This window comes from Rhinatrema bivittatum, chromosome 10, assembly GCF_901001135.1.
Source record: "Rhinatrema bivittatum chromosome 10, aRhiBiv1.1, whole genome shotgun sequence".
Classification (NCBI taxonomy): Eukaryota; Metazoa; Chordata; class Amphibia; order Gymnophiona; family Rhinatrematidae; genus Rhinatrema; species Rhinatrema bivittatum.
The window spans coordinates 98,973,675-98,986,600 of NC_042624.1; the positions used below are offsets into that span (position 1 = coordinate 98,973,675).

The 12,926-nt window shown below is 47.9% G+C and overlaps 1 protein-coding gene across 2 annotated transcripts in view; it reads left to right on the top strand.

The window, feature by feature from the left end:
• The window catches only part of SERBP1 (SERPINE1 mRNA binding protein 1), a 47,388-nt gene extending 34,932 nt beyond the window's left edge, over nucleotides 1-12,456 (top strand). For both annotated transcript variants that reach the window (XM_029618810.1, XM_029618809.1), the window contains exons 7-8: nucleotides 10,851-11,024; nucleotides 12,047-12,456. In XM_029618810.1, coding sequence (XP_029474670.1) covers nucleotides 10,851-11,024; nucleotides 12,047-12,103 — 231 coding nt within the window. In that variant the 3' untranslated portion in view covers nucleotides 12,104-12,456. The remainder of the gene's footprint in view (nucleotides 1-10,850; nucleotides 11,025-12,046) is intronic.
• Nucleotides 12,457-12,926: the final 470 nt, after the last annotated feature.

The window sequence follows — 12,926 nt, forward strand, 5'->3', positions numbered from 1 at the left end:
GCTACTGTATATAGCACTAGATGTCTTAAAAAAAAAAAAAAAAAAAAAAGTTTCCTAGCATGTAGCCAGATGGACTCAGGACCAATGAGTCTTGTGCTCTTCTGCTAGCAGATGGGAGACGGAGTCAGATTTCAAAGCTGACGTCATCCTGGGTACATATACCCCTGCACTGACCTCACTTCCCCAGTATCGCTTCGTCTCCTAAGCAGATGCGGACACTATACTACATACTAGAATAGTGTTAACATTTACAGCAAGAAGAAAGAAATTTACCTTTAAGAAGATCGAGCCCTGCTCTCCTGTGGTGAAACCTAAGGTCCCTCCCCCAGTCGAGAATTCCTGAGGTGATTTCCGAGATCCTTCAGAAGTGAGCCTTGGTCCGGTAGCCGGTTCCCAGCGTGGACTTAGCCCCCAGTGTGGCTGAAAGGCAGCGGGTGCAGAATCAAGCACGGCGGTGAAGGGTATTTCCCTCTCCCCCCACAGTTGGAGACCACCCGGCACGCAGCTGGTAAGCGCAAAGACCAGGGTAAGGTAAAAATCTTTTAACTGAGGACTCCAGTCTCCAGAGCTCGGATTGCCGTACCGATCATTTCTCCCAGCGAGGTTTAAAGGGACACCGATCGGGTTGAGCAGCCCGACATGGAGACCCCTGGGGGGGGGGGGTGCCATCTTGCAAGAGGGGTCATCTGCGCCATATTCCCTCCTCGACCAGCGATATGCGCGGGGCAGGCTGATGCGCCTAACTTGTGCGCGCCCAATATAGCCACACGCATAGCTGCGCACACAGCGACGCACACAAACTGAAACGTGCACACAACTTTCGCACCCCGCGCGTGCAACTGGGCGCACCCTGGCGCATAACCATGCGCACAAACTCATGGATTACAATGGCACCGCCGCCCAAGAAGGCCAAGGGACACTTCCTTTGCACTACTTGCCACATAAGAGCCGCACAGCCTGAATTGTAGTCCTGCCTATGCCAGCACTGCGAAGAAGCCCAGGGGGAACCAAAACCTGGATAGCTACTGTCGGGAGACAGTAGCTATCCAGGATCCTGGATCCTGGATAGCTACTGGATCCTGGGAGCAATTGTCCTACAGACAATTGCTCCCAGGATCCAGGTATCTACGGCATGACCGCGCCTCTGGGGGCCCCCTACTCCACCTCTCCCTGGGATCAACACCAGGCTCAACCACCACGGGAGCTCTAGATCCTCCCGGTCCGGCTCAGATGCCTCGAAACATGTCTCGCCTAACTAAGAACTTCCCTAATACAGATCCAGACACCTCAGATGATGAGTGACTCCCTGGAAGAAGGAGAAATCCCTCCAGGGATGGAATCATACCGAACCATGCTTCACTTTTTCCCCAAGAACGAATTACCTGCCCTTGTTTCTCAGACCCTAAAGACGCTGGGTATTCCGGGCACGGACCATATGGCAGAACCTAAGAACCACCCCATCTTGGTGTCCCTTCGTAAGGCCTTGTGCTACTTTCCAATGATGGAAGCCATCCAGGAACTGATTGACCTGGAATGGAATGCCCCGGAGGCCAACTTTAAAGGGGAGCGGGCATTGAAAGGCTTATACCCCCTGCAACCTACGGCCAAGGAATGCCTGCGTTTCCCAAAAGTTGACGCTATGGTCTGTGCCGTCTCAAAGCAAACAACGATCCCCGTAGAGGGAGGAGAGGCACTGAAGGACACGCAGGTCAGACTATTGGAATCCATCCTTTGATGCAACAGCAATGACGCTGCAGATTGCATCCTGCTGCGCACTGGTGGCCCGTTCCTGTTTGCTCCTCTCGAGAGACTGACACCTCCGGAACTCATAACGGAGAATCGATGGAACCTGCAGCATCCTTCCTCACTGACGCAAGCTCAGATCTAGTGCGCACTTCAGCCAGGGGCGTTGCCTCTGTTGTGGCAGCCAGAAGACAACTGTGGCTACGAAATTGGTCTGTGGATGCAACATCTAAAGCAAATCTCAAGAGAATGCCTTATAAAGGATCTCTTATTTGGAAGCAAATTGGAGAAGTTAGCCAACAAATAGGGTGAATCTCCAGTGCCTAGATTACCTGAAGATAGGAATAAAAGTCTCGGCGCCCCTCTCCCAGAAGAGCTAAGGGCAGATAATTACAGCGCTTTAGACCCTACAGGAACACGCAGTCCCAGACACCTTGCCCCTCCAGAAGGACCCAGTCCTTTCAGAGCAGACAGACCAAGAGGGGAGCAGGACCAGGGGCAGGTTCCAGCCGTGCCCCATAATGAGAAGAGGCTGACCCATCCACAGGAGGAAAACATAGGTGGTCAAATAACCCTCTTCTACCAAAGATGAGTCGAGATAACGTCTGACAAATAGGTCCTAAACATCATTCGAGAAGAGTACTCTCTAGAACTCCGCAGCATCCCTTGACATTCATGAGTTCACCCTGCCACTCCCACTCCAAGAGACTAGCAGTAGAAACCACACTAACAAGACTACTCAGTCTGAAGGCAATAATTCCGGTGCCCATGCTCCAGCAAAATACTGGACACTATTCCATCTATTTTATCGTTCCCAAGAAGGAAGGATCATTGCGGCCCATCCTGGATCTCAAGAACGTCAACCGTTATCTGCGGGTACTACACTTCCACATGGAAACTCTGCGCTCTATTATAATGGCAGTACAACCAGGATAGTTCCTAACCTCCCTGGACCTCTCCGAAGCGTATCTTCACATCCCAGTCCATCAGGATCATCAGCGCTTCCTGCGCTTTGCGATGCTGGGTCACCATTACCAGTTCCGGGTGCTTCCCTTTGGCCTGGCAACCGTCGCCAGGACCTTCACTAAAATTATGGTGGTCGTGGTGGCAGCTCTGAGAAAGGAAGGAATACTGGTACATCCTTACCTGCACGGCTGGCTGATCAGGGCGAAATCTCCAGAGGAGAGCCGGTAGATGACCAGCAGAGTCAAGAGCCTACTGCAGGAGCAAGAGCAGTCTGCAGCCCTCTCAGTTGCTAGAGTACCTGGGGGCCCGATTCGACACCAAACAGAACAGAATCTTCTTCTCCCTCTCTGAGGAGAAGAAAGCTGATGGCACAATTGCGACGCTTGATGACCAAAGCACATCCCAAGGTATGGGACTACCTTCAAGTCCTCGGCCTCATGGCATCAACCCTGGAGGTTGTCCCGTGTGCAAGGGCCCATATGCGACCACTCCAGTGCTCCCTACTGTCATGATGGAACCCACTGTCCCAGGACTACTCAATTCACCTCCAACTACCAGCAGAGGTTCGGACTCAGCTCCAGTGGTGGCTACAGGAAGACCACCTAAGCAAAGGAGTAAGCTTATCCCCACCAAACTGGATATTGCTCACCACGGATGCGAGCCTATGAGGGTGGGGAGCCCACTATCGGGAACTGACCGCCCAGGGACAATGGAACAAGAAAGAGGCAGAATGGAACATAAACCGCCTGGAAGCACGAGCAGTCAGACTAGCGTGCCTGCGATTCAGCCACAGACTCCCTGGCAAATCAATCAGGATAATGTCGGAGAATGCGACAACAGTTGCTTACATCAACTGCCAGGGAAGAACCAAAAGCCAGCAGGTGCCTCTGGAAATAGACCCCCTCATGGCATGGGTGGAGATAAACCTACAAAGGATCTCGGCCTCCCACATCTCGGGAAAAGACAACGTCTCAGCAGACTACCTCAGCAGAGAGAGCCTAGACCTGGGGGAATGGACACTGTCGACCACAGCCTTCCAACTGATAGTAAATCACTGGGGCCTCCCAGCCAAGATCTACTGGCAACCCGTCTCAATGCCCAAGTTCCCAGGTTCTTCAACCGCTCACTAGAACCACAATCCCAGGGAATCGACGCTCTCGTCCAGACCTGGCCAGAGGAAGACCTTCTGTACGCCTTCCCTCCATGGCCACTACTGGGCAGGGTCATCCGCAAGATAGAGCATCACAGGGGGCTAGTTCTACTGGTTGCTCCGGACTGGCCAAGACGACCATGGTACGCAGACATGGGAAGACTACTTGCGGGGAACCCTCTGTGCATACCTCCACTCAGGGACCTTCTCCAGCATGACCCGATCCTCCTCTAAGATCTGTCTCGAGTCTCTCTTACGGTATGGCTCTTGCAAGGACTAGCCTGAAGAAGCTCTGTTACTCAAAGGCCATGATTGACACCCTGCTCCGAGCACACAAGTTCTCTACATCCCTGTCTTAGATACGGATCTGGAGAGTATTTGAAGCCTGGTGTGAGGACTGCAGGATCCCCCCCCCCCCCCCCCCCCCCCCCCACGGACAGCCAAAATTCCCATGATCCTGGACTTCCTGCAGGACGGAATGAAGGGGTTGTCACTCAACTCCCTCAAAGTCCAAGTTGCCGCACTGGCCTGCTTCAGAGCCGAAGTGGATGGTATCAGACTGTGAACTCATCCAGAAGTATCCCGCTTCCTGAAAGGAGTTAACTCTGACCACCCCTAAAGTGGCCGGTGCCTCTCTGGAATCTCAGTCTAGTACTAGACTTCCTAGCAGGGGCTTCCTTCAGACCAACACATGGTCTGTCACTACGCCTCTTAACTTTAAAGACTGCATTCTTGATGGCAATATGTTCAGCTTGTCGCATCTCCGAACTTCAGGCACTATCCTGTCGATAACCATTCCTTAAGTTCACGCCTTGAACAATACAACTGCGCACTGTCCCCTCCTCCTTACCGAAAGTGGTTTCACATGTACCAAACCATCTCCAGATGAGCATAAGGACTCTGAAGACTCGCACCGCCTTCACCATCTGAATGTCTGCAGACTTCTGGTCCGATACCTGGAAAGATCTGAACCTGTGCGCAAAACGGATCATCTGTTCGTTCTTCACAACGGGAAGAAAGAAGGGAAAGCGGCATTGCGGGCGACCATAGCCCGCTGGATCAAAGAAGTAATCAAGGCAGCCTACATAGAAGCAGGAACGCCCTTACCTCTACAGGTTAAGGCTCATTCTACGAGGGCCCAGGCAGTCTCCTGGGTGGAAACCAAGCTGCTGTCGCCAGCCAAGATCTGTCGGGTGCGACATGGTCCTCCACACCTTTTCCAGGTTCTACCGCCTGGATGTTCAGGCCAGGGAGGGGACAGTTTTTGCAAGGGCAGTACTAAGTTGGCCACGGGCAGCCTCCCACCCTGTTCGGGAGTAGCTTTTTGTAGATCTCAATGGTCCTGCGTCCATCTGGCTACACGCTAGGAAATGGAGAAATTACTTACCTGATAATTTCGTTTTCCTTAGTGTAGACAGATGGAATCAGCATCCCGCCCACGGCTGCCCCAGAAAAGGGAGAACCTCGGATGGCAAACCTTGAGACTAAACAAATACGAGTAAGCCACGGCCTACCCCTAGTTCAAGACACCCACAGTTATCCGGTGTTGGCGTTAATCGGTTGAGTGCACTGGCGGTCTCCAGTCTGGAAATCAGTTGAACCAGTCAAGTTTTAAGCAAGTTATTTAAGCAAAGATATAACCTCATTGGCTTTTCGAAGACGATACTGAGGAAGTGAGGTCAGTGCAGGGGTATATGTACCCAGGATGACATCAGCTTTGAAATCTGACTCAGTCTCCCATCTTCTAGCAGAAGAGCACAATACCCATTGATGCTGAGTCCATCTTGTCTACACTAAGGAAAACAAAAGTATCAGGTAAGTAATTTCTCCATTAAATCTTTTTGGTATTTATTACAACATTCAAAACACCATTTATGGGGGAAAAACAAGTGCGTTTTACAAGTTGTAATATTTTAGACTAAAGACCATTCTTCTGGGTTGGCATCTGTGTGGCACAAGAAACTTGATTCAAATCCTCAGATTTGTTGAGGATGGATCGAGAGGGAGCAGGTTGCAGTACAGAGAGGTGACTGGGGTCAGGCATATGATCACGGTTGGCAGAAGAATGATTGAGGTGGTTGGAGACTTTCCACCTCTGACAACCACAGCTTTTGGTCAGTGAGAGAACCCATGTTGTCTGAACAGGTCATCAGAGGAAGTGGTGGATAGGATGAAAAACAAAACTTTTTTTTTTCCCTTAAGTCTTCATACATTTATTTGGTCTCATTTCTGACATTATATACAAATAGATATTTGTTTCAAATATTTGAGGCCATATTTATTGAATTTTGCTAGTAATATTTTCAGTAGGATTTATCTTTTTTTTTTTTCTTTTTTTTTTATAGTGGTCTCTGTAAATTGTTTTTATAAGGAAAACTGATGCTTTATTTTGTTTTAATATGGGAAACCATTCCAGCACCTTTTATTAATACATGTCCTTGGAATTTGTGTCCAGGACATATTACAGATTCTGTACTCAAGACTCTCATACACACATACAGTGCTTAAAGTGGTATTGTTGTAAAAATCTAGAACCAGTTAATTCGCTAAAATGTAACAAGAATTGAATATTTTAAAAATCCATCTTTTCTCCTTTGTGGAGCAGTCTAAAACAAACCCTGTTGTACATGCATACATACACTTAAACTAACAGGTTCACTGTATCTAGCTTGACTTCACTGTTTATGGATGCTTGGTTTCTCTGGGGAGAAGCAGGGTGGTAGTCTTCACACATGGGTGAAATCAGTTGGAGCCCTAACATGGAAACCTTGTGTCAAAGTTTCTAGAAATTTGACTTGGCATACTGAGCATGGCCCTATATCACGTGTCCATGTAGAGTTTCTCTCCAGAGTCTCTCTTTCTGCGGAGCTGTAAGCATCGCGGTGTGAGTGAGCTCACTGTGGCTTTTTGGCCTTTGGAAAACTTTTTTTTTTTTTTTCTTCTCGCTTTCCGCAGTTTATCTTCACAGTTTTCACCAGGTCCCTCTTGGTGCTTCCCCATACTGTTCCTAGTCAGGGTTTTCGACATTTCTGGTAAGGCTCCTTTCGCGGTCTATTCCCCATGGCGGTGATGCTTCAGTGCTCGCTGGCCATCTGCGCCCGTCACAAAGTATTTTGATTTTGTGGCCCTTTTATTTCGTCCTGTCATGGCCACCTCTGTTTTTTGTCTATGCCCCCGATGCCAGAGGACCATGTCCATTACAAACCCCCATGAGACACGTGTCCTATGCCTGGGGGCATCACATGACGTCCAGGGTTGTCACTTATGCTCACAAATGACCCCAAAGGGACATCATAGTTGGCTCAACAAGATGGAGCAACTCTGTGGGCCGAAGAAGATCAAGCCATCGGCATCAGTGGCACTGGCATTGATGGACCTCTGAGTCGCACTGAAGATGGACCGCCGTCTGTCTCCTCCGGGCCGAGGACGTCTGGTTCTTCATCAGCCTCGACACCTGGGAAGATCGAGCCGAGCATTGAGGGAAGCTGAAAAAGCATCAGCGCTGGTCCCTGTCTGTGCATGGTGCCAGGCAAGGGGATGCACCTGCTCATGCTGTGATGCCCCCGAAGCATGCTCCTTGCCTGCATTGCTTCCTACCAGCTCTACATGGGCCAATACTTGAAGGACATCTGGAAGCAGGTGCCAGGAGGTGGACACCCTCAGGTTGTTGCGTAAGCGCCTGGAGTGCGAAAAACATGTTTGTTTGTTTAGTGGCTTTTTTATACTGTCATTTAGAGCAGTTCCTTCATAACGGTTTACAGAAGGCATACAATATTTGAGCAAACTTATGATTATTTCGAGACTGCTTTGAGGGTCTGCAGCAGGAGTTGGTGCCCACACAATGGCATGGCTGCGGGTCGTGAATCTCCGACTAGAGGTACAGGAATGAGTTGCCAACGTGCTGTGTACTGGGGAGAATCTCTTTGGAGAGAGGGTCAGGGATGCAGTTTCCAGCTCTGGAACCACCATGAAAACCTTCTAACAACTCTCTGCCAGCAATCAGGACCCATCCTCCTCTTCTAGGAGGCCGGTGAGAACGGGACAGAGGAAGACTTTCTTCTGATAGTGATATCCTCCACCCCCTCGCTCCCATCAACACCATCAGGACTCTTGCGGCCAACCCAGGCAGCAGTGAACCCCCAAGCCCTGGCTGATGCCTCAGTCAACTCTGGGGACGGGGTTTTGACTGGATCATAGGGAGTGAGGCCACTCGCCCGTACCCGGGACGTTGGGCCCTCCCAGTCAGGGGCAGGCTGCAATTCTTCGCAAACCAGTGGCCCAGTATAACCTCAGATCACTGGGTTCTCTCCATCATCCTTCAAGAGTACCAATTGAGTGTCCCACCAAATTGCCTTCCAAGCCTGTTTTGGGGGGGCCAGTAGTGCATCAGGAAGTACTAATAGCAGAATTCTCCTCCCTTTTTAATGGCCAGAGCAAAAAGGATGGGAATTCTATTCCAGGTACTTGCTGATTCCAAAGAGAACAGAATAAATCTGTGCCATCCTAGATCTAAGGGCCTTGAACAAATTTCTAAAAAAAAAAAAAAAAAAAGTTCAAGATGGTTTCCCTGGGCAGCTTGATTCTCCTTTTACCACAAGGGGACTGGCTATGCTCCCTCAATCTAAAGGATGCATATACTCACATCAAGATCTTCCCCAGTAACAGGAAGTACCTCCGATTTGTGCTGGGAAAACAGCACTTCCAGTGCCAAGTGTCACTGTTCGGGCTAGCATCAGCCCTACGAGTCCTCACAAAATGCCGGGCTGTTGGTGGCAGCATACCCTCAGCATGCTGGGGATGCTTGTTTTCCTTTATCTAAACAGTTGCCGGTAAAGAGCACATCTCAAGCAGGGGCCATCAAGTCCCTGTTCTTCACTATTTGGGTGTTGGAGTTCCTAGGGTTTGTTATCAACTACTGAAGTTCCATTTCAGCCTGTCACCTCAATTGGACTTCATAGGAGCCCTGCTAGACAGGGCTCAGGCCAAGGCCTTCCTGCCTCGCTAAAGGGCCATCACTTTGACTGCCATCACAGCAGAGATTCAACAGTCCGTGTCAGCTTGGCACATGTTAAAGCTTTTGGGCCATATGGCCACAACGTCCATGTTTCTCTCGTCTCTCTGGGACTTATTGTCCTGGTGGCGGATACTTTCCAATCTGGAACAGGGGATCTTGTTTCGGAGTCTTCTTACTCAAATTGTCCTAACTACGGATACATCTACCCTGGTGTAGTGAGCTCATGTAGATGGGTTCGGTACCCATGGTCTTTGGTCCGCTCAGGAACATTCTTGTCAAATCAACTTCCTGGAGCTTTGGGCAATAAGGTACGTGCTATGGGCTTTCAGAGCTCAGCTGTCCAACAGAGTAGTCCTCACACCTTCCATCAGGAGGCTATGTGGTATGTCAACAAGCAGGGAGTACGGGCTCATACCTCTGTGTCAGGAAGTGGTCCAGATCTGGTCGTGTGTTGTGTTACACAGGATTGTGCTCAGGGCCATGTACCTGGCCGAAACAGAGAACATGGTAGTGGATAGACTGAGTCATGCCTTCACACCCCATGAGTGGTCCCTGGACCGTGGATAGCAAATCATATATTCTGCCTCTGGGGAAGCCCGGACATAGATCTGTTTGTGTCCCCTTGCAACAGGAAGGTGCCTAGGTTCTGTACCAGTCAGATGGCATACCAGCCTCGGATGACTTTGCCCGTCATTGTGGCAAGGGTCTTCTGTATGCATATCCTCAGATTCCCTTGGTGGCAAAGACTCTCTTGAAGTTTTGCAAGGACAAGGGGACTGTGATCCCCATTGCCTATTATTGGCTGAGACAGGTCTGGTTTCCACTCTTACAGGAGCTGTCCATCCGAAGAACGATCAGTCTCGGTGCTTCCTCAGGTCTCATCATGCAAGATCAAGGCAAGTTGCAGCATCCCAACCTCCAGGCCCTGTTGCTCACGGCCTGGAAGTTGAGAGGTTAATTCTGCAACCACTCAATCTCTGAGGATGTGTCTCGGGTCCTGGTGGCTTCTAGAAAGCCTTCCATGAAAAAGTCCTATGTATTGAGGTGGAGGCTTTCTGTGTGGTGTGAGCAGAAGGCCCTAGTTCTGTTCTCCTGCCGCACACAAAAACTGCTTGATTGCCTTCTACACCTATCAGAAGTTGGCTTAAAAAACAACTCAGAGTTCATCTCAGTGCAATTGGCATATACCACCATGGTGTAGATGGTACGCTCATCGGTCTGTACAACAGGACCTGCTTCAGTTGATGCCTCCCACCATACCTTGGGACTCAATGTGGTATTAGTTCAGCTGAGCACTTGTGACCTAAAGTACCTGATCTGGAAGGTCATATTTTTGGTGGCGGTCACCTCAGCGCCCAGGGTTAGCGAGCTCAAGGCCTTAGTGACTTATCCACCTTTATACTGTTTATCATGGCAGAATGATCTTGCGTACACATCTTAAGTTCTTGCCTAAGAAGGTGACTGACTTCCATCTTAACCAGTCCATACTCTTCCCCCCCCCCCTCGTTATCAATGGTACTGTTGTGCCTGTTGGCACCTGATTGGGCATCTGTTGGTCCCCTTTTGTGTTAAGGAGCAGCCTGTAGCTAGGGATGCAACCATGTGAGGACTACCATCCTGCTTGTCCTTGGAGAAAACAGAGTTGCTTACCTGTAACAGGTGTTCTCTGAGGACAGCAGATGTTAGTCCTCACCACCCTGTAGAATTGGGTTTCTCCTAATTTTTCATTTATATATATAATTCTTGTTATAAGACTGGAGACAGACCCCACGTTGTATAGGGTATGCTGGGCATGCTCAAAATGTCAGAGTTCTAGAAACTTTGACATGTTTTCTGTGTCTGTGCTCCATCTCATGATGTCATCCACGTGTGAGGACTAATATCCTGCTGTCCTCAGAAAAAAACCTGCTTCAGGTAAGCAACTCTGCTTTACACTCGAACAGCAAATTTATTAATTGTCATATGCCTTGTTGCTAGGTTCATGCTGAATCTTCTGATCTGGATCATCACTTCCGTAAGCCGGCAAACGACATCACATCCCAGCTTGAAATCAATTTTGGAGACCTTGGCCGCCCTGGACGTGGTGGTAGAGGAGGCAGAGGTGGTCGAGGGCGTGGTGGAAGGCCAAGCCGTGGGAGCAGAACTGACAGGGTAACCATTTGATCCAACCTAATTCTAGAATTGGTGCTTCTGGCTTTCCTATATCTTATAGGAAGGACCCTGAAAAAAAATTAGATAACTGCAGCAGTAGCTGTGGTCTGATGAGTACTTGGAGCCTGAGAGAGACTTCCTCAGCCAGAGTATATTCTTTCATTGAAAAGTAATTAATATTCCAGGAAAAAATAAATTGGCCACTCTTCTTTGTGGAGAGATCTGTATCAGTTGGAAGGTTTATTTCAGTTCATTTGTGTATAGCCCTGGGACTAATATTGACAGCAACAAATGCTCCTGTAGTTGGTGCCAACAGTTGTGTTGTCCTGATAGAAATGGGATATGGGCCTAGATATCTCATGAACCAAGGAGTTACACAATCAGAGAAGGTAATGTATGTTAGAACTGTCGTATAAGAGATCCAATAACCAGGCCACAGTCAAGGTTTGCTTTCTCAGAGCTAATGTATTTATTGGGCATCAGTTGTCATGATGTACCAAAACTATTAACTGTTCCTTTTTGTGTGATGTAAAATTAATGTAGTTGCGTTTTGTCTAAGCATTGAAAATGCCTGCTGCATGCCATTTGTTTTGCTGAAAGTTAGTGCCTGAAACGTTTCTCTCATATTTTTATGGAATTGAATTGAATTTAGCATGCAGTTTCTAGGTACTTTGGCATTAACTTAGTATTCGGTTGTACTAATATGCGACCATATCTGTATGCATATTGAAGCACTTGTAGCCAAGGTGCAAGGCATGCATATAATGAACAAGTAGCACGACTGTACAATTCTAGATTGGGATTGCCATAATACTTGGCCAGTGTACACCAAGCCTGTGCCTAGTCTAGCATTAGGTTTCAACTTTCTATTTTCAGTTTTCATGCTTGTTCATGGTTTCACAAGGTAGATTTGTAAAAGCTCCAAATTCCGGTAAAACATGCACTCAGTTTCTGTAATGGGTACATTCGTTCACATTGTCCTTTTAGTTGGTGAGCTGTTAACAGCTTTGTTTCTTTTTCAGTCCAGCGCTTCTGCTCCTGATGTAGATGACCCTGAGGCTTTCCCAGCTCTTTCCTAAAGTGGTTGTCGAAAGCTGACCCTGGTGCCCTGGTGGGCCCTCTTCTACGAGGCTTGCATGCTTAAGGATCCTAAACAACTATAACAAATTTAAAAAAAAAAAAAAAAAGAGAGAGAGAGAGACTGTCACTCATACCATTCACACCTAAAGACTGAATTTTATCCGTTTTAAAAATGGACTTCTCTCGCTACACAGAAGCAACAATATGGTAGTCAGTTTTGTATTTAGAAATGTAATGGTAGCAGGGATGTTTTCATAATTTTTTCAGAGATTATGCATTCTTCATGGATACTTTTTTGTATTGCTGCTTGAAAATATGCGTTTCCAAACTTGAAATATAGGTGTGAACAGTGTGTACCGGTTAAAGCTTTCACTTCATTTGTGTTTTTGTCTGCCATTAAGGATTTTAGACGTTTTCTTTCAAAACTACAAAAAGGAATTTACAAAAAATATATATACAACACTTTGTTTTCTGCTATACAAGTCAATACCCACACTTGGTAAGTTGGGATAGCTCAACTTAATTGGGCAAGTTGTGTGCAATACTAACTTTACAGAATAGTTTAATTTGGATCGATACCTCAATTCAGTCTGGAAAATTAATTTCTCTGCTGTTTGGTGGTAGTTCTCTGTGCCTAATCTTTATCCAAAATTGATATCAGTACTTGAAAGACATTCAAAGCGCATTGGGACCCAGTCAGCTATTTGCATGTACTGACCCTTGCCAGGTCTGGAGCACTCACTTTGTGTATTGCATTATACCTGTCATTCATCTATAATTCTTTGTCTTCCCTCTAGAACACTCACTTTTTTGTTGGTTAAA